This window comes from Bison bison, unplaced genomic scaffold, assembly GCF_000754665.1.
Source record: "Bison bison bison isolate TAMUID 2011002044 unplaced genomic scaffold, Bison_UMD1.0 scf7180017864180, whole genome shotgun sequence".
Taxonomy (NCBI): Eukaryota; Metazoa; Chordata; class Mammalia; order Artiodactyla; family Bovidae; genus Bison; species Bison bison.
The window spans coordinates 7,831,743-7,840,707 of record NW_011494752.1 but is presented as its reverse complement, the minus strand read 5'-3'; the positions used below and the strand labels follow the sequence as shown (position 1 = coordinate 7,840,707).

At 40.4% G+C, this 8,965-nt stretch overlaps 1 protein-coding gene across 1 annotated transcript in view; it reads right to left on the bottom strand.

Moving 5' to 3' along the window:
• Positions 1 to 3,826: 3,826 nt before the first annotated feature.
• UTP18 (UTP18 small subunit (SSU) processome component homolog (yeast)) overlaps positions 3,827 to 8,965 on the bottom strand; it is a 57,478-nt gene continuing 52,339 nt past the window's right edge. The window contains exons 12-14 of the mRNA XM_010842856.1: positions 6,418 to 6,560; positions 5,221 to 5,259; positions 3,827 to 3,978 (exon numbers count right to left, since the gene is read on the bottom strand). Coding sequence (XP_010841158.1) covers positions 5,235 to 5,259; positions 6,418 to 6,560 — 168 coding nt within the window. The 3' untranslated portion in view covers positions 3,827 to 3,978; positions 5,221 to 5,234. The remainder of the gene's footprint in view (positions 3,979 to 5,220; positions 5,260 to 6,417; positions 6,561 to 8,965) is intronic.

The following is an 8,965-nucleotide window of genomic DNA, read 5'->3' as shown; positions in this document are numbered from 1 at the left end:
ATGGAAACTCAGGATGTGAAAACAGGACACTGGCCCCAGACAGGTGAGGTGCATATGAAATGAATGATTTCAGTGAGCCCTGACTCGTGCATCTTTCCATACATAGAAAAGCACTAAATTCCTTAACTCGGGATATCTGGTTTTCTTAACAATAATCTTTTGATATTCAGACTACCTGCCCTTTCTTACAAAATTGTATGTAACCTGACTCCTCCCCTCACCTCCTCAAAGCAGGTCTTATTTGAGATGCACTTCACCTGGGCTTGAAGTCCTGAAAATTCCTGCTGAATAAAGCATAATTCTCATCTTTTAGGTTGTGAATGTTTTTTAAGTCAACAGGAGTTACTGTAAATTCATTCCCATTTTCAATGTTTAAGGAACCTCCACACTGTCTCCATGGGCTTCCCAGGCGGTGCAAATGGTAAAGAACCTGCCTGCCAACACAGGAAACATAAGAGACATGGGTTTGATCCCTGGGTGGGGAAGATCGCCTGGAGGAGGGCATGGCAACCCACTCCAGTATTCTTGCCTGGAGAGTCCCATGGACAGAGGAGCCTGGTGGGCTACAGTCCACAGCGTTGAAAGTCAGAAATGACTGAAATGACTTAGCATGCAGGCACACTGTTTCCTTAGTGGCTGTTCCCAACTGATGTTCCAGCATCAACGGAGGAGGGTTCTCATTTGTCTGCACCCTCTCCAGCCTTGGATCTTTGTAGAGGGTTTGACAATGGCCATTCTGACCAGTGTGAGGTGATACCTCATTGTAGTTTTGATATGGATTTCTCTAATAGTTAGCAGAAATATCAATCATCTCAGATATGCAGATGACACCACCCTTATGGCAGAAAGTGAAGAGGAACTAAAAAGCCTCTTGATTAAAGTGAAAGAGAGTGAAAAAGTTGGCTTAAAGCTCAACATTCAGAAAACTAAGACCATGGTACCTGGGCCCATCACTCCATGGGAAATAGATGGGGAAACAATGGAAACAGTGTCAGACTTTATTTTTTGGTGCTCTAAAATCACTGCAGATGGTGATTGCAGCCATGAAATTAAAAGACGCTTACTCCTTGGAAGGAAAGTTATGACCAACCTAGATAGCATATTCAAAAGCAGAGACATTACTTTGTTAACAAAGGTTCATCTAGTCAAGGCTATTGTTTTTCCAGTGGTCATGTATGGATGTGAGAGTTGGACTGTGAAGAAAGCTGAGTGCTGAAGAATTGATGCTTTTGAACTGTGGTGTTGGAGAAGACTCTTGAGAGTCCCTTGGACTGGAAGGAGATCTCCAACCTTATTGTATCTTGTTAGGTGTTGTGGGTGTTCCCAAAAAGAAACCCCACTTACTGTCCCCTGGACTCCTGCCTTTGTTCAGAAGAAGAGAATCCAAAACCCTCCAAGAGGATGAGGAGCAGCCAGGAGTGATAAGAGCCCATGACGGGGTACCTTTTAAGCCCAAAATCCCGGTGAGAAGAACTGTGGAAATACGCCCTTTCTCCTTTGATTCAAATCACTTAGAGAAGAAAATAAAACTGTTGCAGGAAATGGGACCCCTTCCAGGGCCCGAAACTGGCCTCTTGTCTTAACACTTGGAAATGAATTGTCTGAGGAGACACATGTGCTGACAAAGCAAGAGATTTTACTGGGAAAGGGCACCTGGGTGGAGAGCAGTAGGGTAAGGGAACCCAGGAGAACAGCTCTGTCACATGGCTTGCAGTCTTGGGTTTTATGGTGATTGGATTAGTTTCTGGGTTGTCTTTAGCCAATCATTCTGACTCAGAGTTCTTCCTAGTGGTGTGCACCTTGTTCAGCCAAGATGGATACCAGAGAGGAGGATTCTGGGAAGTGGTTGGACATGTGGTGTCTCCTTTTGACCCTTCCTGAACTCTTCTGGTTGGTGGAGGCTTATTAGTTCCTGTTCCTTAGGAGGACCTCCTGTCCTAAAACATGCTCAGCAAATGGTTACTATGTTGCCTGGCCAGGGTGGGCAGTTTCAGTCAGTGTGCTTCCCCTAACAAAACAACCTCAGAAAGGGGAGGTGCCCAAGTTCTAGGTGCTTCCTTCACCTCACTACCATTAACCTGCAGGAGAACATGAAGAACACAACTCAGGCTGAGCCTTCTGCTTGGAGCCTGGCAGATGTGTCTGAAGGCACAGACTTTGGTTCTCTCTGCCCTGGTGACAAAGAAGGCTCCTCCTGGTGTGATCAAAAGAGCAGCTTTGGGTCCTCCTGGATGGTATCTGCTGCTGAGTCTAGCGGTGGAGTCAGCTGGAGCTCTTGGGTGGTACCACACAAGGGCTGCTCACTTACAGTAATTTGTTTACATCCTCCTCCTCTTTTAAGTCAGACTATATAGTTGATTAATTTGTAATTTATTTAAAGTATAATTTTTTTTTACTGCTTTTATCTTCTGCTTTTTAACATTTAAAAATAAAGATACATGATTCATAGTTTATGTCCGATGCTCTCCTCTTCTCTGTGCAAAATGAATTTAGAATTAAAGAGCCCTTTGCCACAAGGGAGGAGCCTTGTTAACCACCTGACGAGCAAGAGACTTAACTGACGGGTCCCTCACCAGAGGCTGTCTGTTGGCTTCGGGAGGAGCTGCTGTTCAGGCACCTTCTTCCCTTGTTGGTGCTGATGATGAAGGAACACTGAGCAGGACATGTTTTAAGTCTTCCAAAGACCTGGACTGGAATCAATGTTTGTCTTACTTAAAAAAGGCAGTTCCATACTCAACAGTGATTCTTAGCATTTACCTGTCATCAGTACTTCAAGTGTTGCTTTCCTCCATGTCTTCTCCCATTTCCCTTTGTAGACTGAGGATGGCCTTTCAAACAGGCGCAGTGTTCCCTCATTGTGGTTTTGATTTGCATGTCTCTAACAATTTGTGATGTGCAGCACATTTTCACGGGCTTTGATTTTAACTAGTGTGTGTGGAACTGATCGTGGAAATTTTCTTCTTCACATTCTGCTCAGTTTTTAATTATTTTCAATTAGTTACCCATAAAGTGCCAATATCATTTAAAGCCCAGCAATCCTTGTGAATATGAAGTGCTCATAAGTGCTGCAGTGAAATAAAAGTCTTCTCTTTTGCCTTTTGAGTCCTAATCTACTTTAACTGTTTCTGATGTACTTTGCAAAGGAAGATCCATCTAGTCAAAGCTATGGTTTTTCCAGTAGTCATGTATGGATGTGAGAGTTGGACTATAAAAAAAGCTGAGTCCCAAAGAATTGATGCTTTTGAACTATGGTGTTGGAGAAGACTCTTTGAGAGTCCCTTGGACTGCAAGGAGATCAAACCAGTCAATCCTAATGGAAATCAGTCCTAAATATTCATTGGAAGGACTGATGCTGAAGCTGAAACTTCAATACTCTGGCCACTTGATGCGAAGAACTGCCTCATTCATTGGAAAAGACCCTGATACTGGGAAAGACTGAAGGCAGGTGGAGAATGGGACAACAGAGGATGAGACGGTTTAATGGCATCACCAACTCAATGGACATGAGTTTGAGCAAGCTACAGGAGTTGGTAAAGGACAGGGAAGCCTAGCATGCTGCAGTCCATGGGGTTGCAAAGAGTCAGACACGACTGAGTGACTGAACTGAACTGACTGATCCTGGGAAAGGGAGAAATACTAATCAGGGTTAACTGTGAAATACAAGACTATCCACCTATGTTATTTTTGGCTACAGACAGGTGTGTTCAATGTCTTAGGTTCAGTCTTAAAAGAAATGCACCCAAATTAGCGTGTGTGTGTGTGTGTGTGTGTGTGTGTGTGTGTGTGTGTGTAGGCAGGTAGAGAAGGAAGAACCACATACACTTAGTTTCAAACAAAAGTTACTCTGAGTTTATTAAAAAATTCCTAGTAACAAAAAAAAGCACATCTGACTCAATATATCATTATCTATATATTATCACACATTCTGGAAAGTCTCTTAAGATTTCAGGATGGGTTTTTCCTGTGGCCCAACTGGATCTAAGGAAAGAACAGAAGAAATGATATACTTGATTTATAGCCACTGGTCATCAACAAACATGCACTGGCAGTGTTTCTGAAGAGGCAAGATAGCTGGACTGTTTTCTCCTCCTGGTTAGTGTTCTGCTCAAAATTCTGCTACCTTCAAAAATTCTTTCCCCTAATTAAGTCTATATGCACTTCCAGAGTTTCTCCTCAACATCTATGAATCTCAGAGAAGATCATATTACTCAACTGTGATGAACAGGTCAACTGCAAAGTTCAATGTCAGAATGACCACCATACCTCAGGTGAAAATCAAGCCATGGGAAGAAAATAATGTCCTACTGTTTTAAATATCAAGCAGCAATTGGAGGAAGGCAAAAACCTTATATCTTGAAGTCAAAAAGTACAAATTTGGAGTTACAAGATAAATATATACCAGGGATGTGATATACAATATGATAAATACAACGAACACTGCCATACATTATATACGAAAGTTGTTAAGAGAGAAAATCCTAGGACTTCTCACCACAAGGAAAGGAGTTTTTATTTATTTCTTTCATTTCGTATCTATGAGATGATGGATGCTCATTAAAGTTATTGTAGTAATCATTTCATGATATATGTATGTCGAATCATTATGCATACACCTGAAACTTACACAGTGCTATATGCCAATTATATCTCAATAAAACTGGAAGAAAAAGAATATATACAACATATGTATATGTATTTCTTTTTCGTGTGTACCATATATATATGGTGTGTATATATATATATACACACATGCATGTGCCAAATATATATATTACATGTGGCAGCAAAACTAATGGCCAACCATTCACTAGCTATAAGGCAAGCTACTTATAAACTCTCAAGAAACATATAAAATAAAAGGGCTTGAGCTTATGGAAACTGTAATTATATATGAAGATACTTACCTCTCTCAGTTAAGTCTCTTCTGCTTTGCAGATTATATACTCAGTGATTATAATTTTGATGACTATTTATGGACATAGTATTAAAAATCTTCCCTCAGAAGAACAGAGCCAGATTGTTGTGATTTGGGAGAAGAAATTCCCAAGGAAAAGTTCAAGTCCAACTTCCTGATCTATGTCCTTCCCACTCCCTTAACTGAAGATACAGCAACTCAGAGGCAAAGAAACAAAGATCAGCTAATATGGTCCCTCTGCCAACTGACAGCAATGGGTATAACCTTAAAACTTTGTAGAATGAAAAAAAAAAAGCTTTTCTTACTTTGAATAATCTTTTTAAAAGTCTGAGTAATGATGCAACCTGAAAAAAGTAAAAGACAAATCATCAAAACAATTTTTGATTACCCTGGGTATCACAGTATGGCACTGAGGAAGACTTTAGGTGTGGAAATGCAGCCACAATCACTCTCACTAGGCAACTACATTAAGACTCCTCAAGTTGATATTCTGAAGAATCCTAATGCTAATACCTCAGATTTTAGATACAAGCCATCAGCTTGCTCCAAAGCATTAAAGCAGAATCCGTGAAATACCTAATCAGCCACTTCCAGCAGAAGTGCTGTCACTGCAAACCACATGCTAGGAGCAGTCTCACGAGAGATCAATGCTCTGGTGAAAATTCTAACAGGCTTAGGGGCTTAAGAAAAGAAAAAAATCCGTTATCATAATAAATTACAGCTTCGGAAGAGAATTTTGAAGCACAGTAAATATCTGCATCCTTTTATAAAATCCAAACCGAAAAATCACTCCAAAAATGACCCGTGGTGAGAATGATGAAGTTACCAATTTTCCCAGCACCATCCACCCAATTTTCTTTCAAAGTAAGCATGTTATTGTTTGCTACATTCTCTTCTCACAACTATCTCCTCAAAACCAATTTGCACGCCTCCTCTTCTTCACCCCAGATTTCAGCTTCTTTGAAAGCAGGCTTTCCCTGAAGCATACAAACATGAACACAGGGTTCTATACAACATTCATTCCCAGCACATGGGAGCAAGGAAAAGGGGCTACGACTTAAGTCAGTTCCTGCCCCCAAGAGTCACCTTGTCACCAGCATATTCTTCTAGAAACAATGTAATTAGATTTTGTTTTTGCTTTATAGCCAAGTGAACGGAGTGCAGAAAAGAACCTGGACAGAGCATAAACTTTTGGTATCTTTGTAGTTAATATCCATATTTACAGCTTACAGCTGCAGGAAAAGAAATAAATACCTCTGTGAAAAATATCACTTAAATCTAGTGGAATAAAGAGAGCATTGTCAAGGCGACAGAGGCTAATCTAAAAACGTAAGGCACCAAAAAGTGGCAGTATTATTAAAGGGGCAATTTTTCCTCAATTTGACATTTTCAAAACACTGCATCACCCCCCTTCTCCAAAAACTCCAAGTAAATTTTTTGCTAGTGACAGCTTATGGTAGAAAAATGTACATTTTGTTAGATGTGAGGATAATAACACCTACCTATACATCAGGGCCTTCCCCTTTTCATTCCCCAAGGCAAAATACCCACTTCTGGGAGAAAAATCCATGGTATGAATGAGAGAAATATTCTTCTTTTTAACAACTGGGAAGTTTGAAAATACTGTAAAGGAAGGAAGGTGGACCTGCAGGAAACAATAAAAAGCTTTTAAACTAAAACAACTAGGAGCTCATCTTAAATTTTAGACTTCATTCTATCATTTTGCTAGAACAAAAGTTCGTTTTGATTGTAACACACATCAAGTATAGTTCCCTTAATACAGCAAAGTGTTCCAAAATTAAAATTTGATTTTCAATATGCTATTAACTGAGAAGAAAGGGACGGAAGAGAAAAAAGTGCTTTCTTGATGCTTCATTATTAATAAACTGCAGCATCTAGCATGGTGCCTAGGAGGGTAAACAAATAAGTGAATGAACAAAGTGAAAAGTCAGCAGTGCTGGTTTGCTCATTAAGTCGTGTCTGACTCTTGCAACCCCATGGATTGTAGCTTGCCAGGCTCCTCTGTCCATGGGGTTCTCCAGGCAAGACTACTGAAGTGGGTTGCCATTTCCTTCTCCAGGGGATCTTCCTGACCCAGGAACTGAACCCGGGTCTCCTGCACTGCAGGCAGTTTCATTACTGACTGAGCTACCAGGGAAGCCTGAAAAGTCAGTAGTAGAACCCATTAATGTTCTAACATGATAACTACAGCAAAGAATACTAAAATCTGATTACAAGGAACAGAACATTATGAAGAGCCTGAAGCCAAGACAAAATCATAACAAATTTCCAGTATCATACAATTCCCTACTTGCACTTTTATTTCTCAACAATGTGGTGCTGAAAATCTCTCCTCAAGGAGAGGCTAAACCATGAAAACCTGGTTCAAGGGAAACTGTGTTCTGACTGAGAAACAGTCCAAAGCTCACCTCAAGGCCAGGTCTCTTTCTCCAGAAAAGTCTGCTCAGGGGGGAAATGAGCCCAAATCCAAGCTAGGCAAGACAAGTCCTCATCCAATTTGTGGATAAATAAAATCCAAGCAAGGAAGCCATTACCTTAAGCAGACTAGGAAAGCTCTCGCACATTCTCTAGCTCTTCCAAGAAACACAGCACCTTCATACTCACAGAATTCTCATTCAGCTATTAATCATGGCAGTCCATCATCCTTCACTTTGAGGTAAGTCCCCAGCCAATCAAGGGGACTTTCACAGACAAGTACCAGGTAAAACTGTTAGATACATCTGTCTATTACACAGGTTTCATTCAGTCACTAGGCCCTACTACCCTGGTAAATGCCTACTGACCATTAAGTCAAGAAAGTAAAGTTTACAGTGACTCTCCAGACCATTTTCAATTATTCTCCTTCTCCGGGAAGCAGATTCTGCCTGCACAGCCTGTCATCAATGCAAAGGCTAATGAGAAGTGCTCTTTGACACAATAAAGCAAAGACACTGACAAAAATTGGAGTATAAGACACAAAGCAATTTTTTAAAGTTCAACTTTACCTTTTGTGTATTTGTCTAGCTAAATAAACAGAACTCTATTACCAAAATTATCAGAAATACTGCAGTAAATACAAAGTTTATGATGTAAATGGAGTCCCTTTAAATGTACCCTGTGCAACAAATAACCTACACAAACATACATAGTGGCCAGAGCTTCACACAACAAGCTGACTTACTCTGATGGAGGATAAATACCAATTTATCAACAATTTTAAATTTTATCTCCTCTACTGACTTGAATATCAAGGAGGAAAAACCAGGTTTATGCCTTCCTAAAAGACTCAGCTATCTTACTTGCAAGAGCCCCAGTTTAGGGAGTGCCTAGTGGTCCAGTGGCTAAGACTCCTTGCTCCAAATACAGGGGGCCTGGGTTCGATCCCTGGACAGGGGACTAGATCCCATGTGCCACAACTAAAAGATCTTGCATGCCACAATGAAGATCAAAGATCCCCTGAGCTGCAACTAAGACCCAGTGCAGCCAGACAAATAAGTATTGAAAAAAAAGTTCCCCAGAGATTACACTGTATTAGTACATCTTCCCTCAGACCAACGACCCCCTCCTGGTTAGATCTCAGCTGTTCTCTCATCTCTCTTTATGACCCTTGTATTAAAAGCTGTTAATTGAACTAATAAGAAGTCCCATAAAAACACAACTTCTTTAATTCATAAAGTTCCCTTTATCTCCAACATAATTTCTGTATTACATTTAAGGGTCCAGTTATCAAAATTCAGTCAAAGCTCTCTCATCCTTAATTTAATAATTAAGGAGTCCCACAACTCCTACAACATCCAAGATTGAAGATGTAGTAACAATTTAACTTCTGAGTCTCTCAATGGTGCTATAACTTAGACTTATATTCACTGCTGAAATAACAGAACTGTTTGGTTCATTATAGGAGACTGCATCTAATAACACCGACACTGTTTCACATAGGCATTATACCTGGTTTATTTCCATTAGTCATTATGGTTGAAAGTTGTTAGAAAGTGTCAGTCACTGTCATCTCTGACTCTGCAACTCCATGTATTGCAGCCCGCCAGGCTC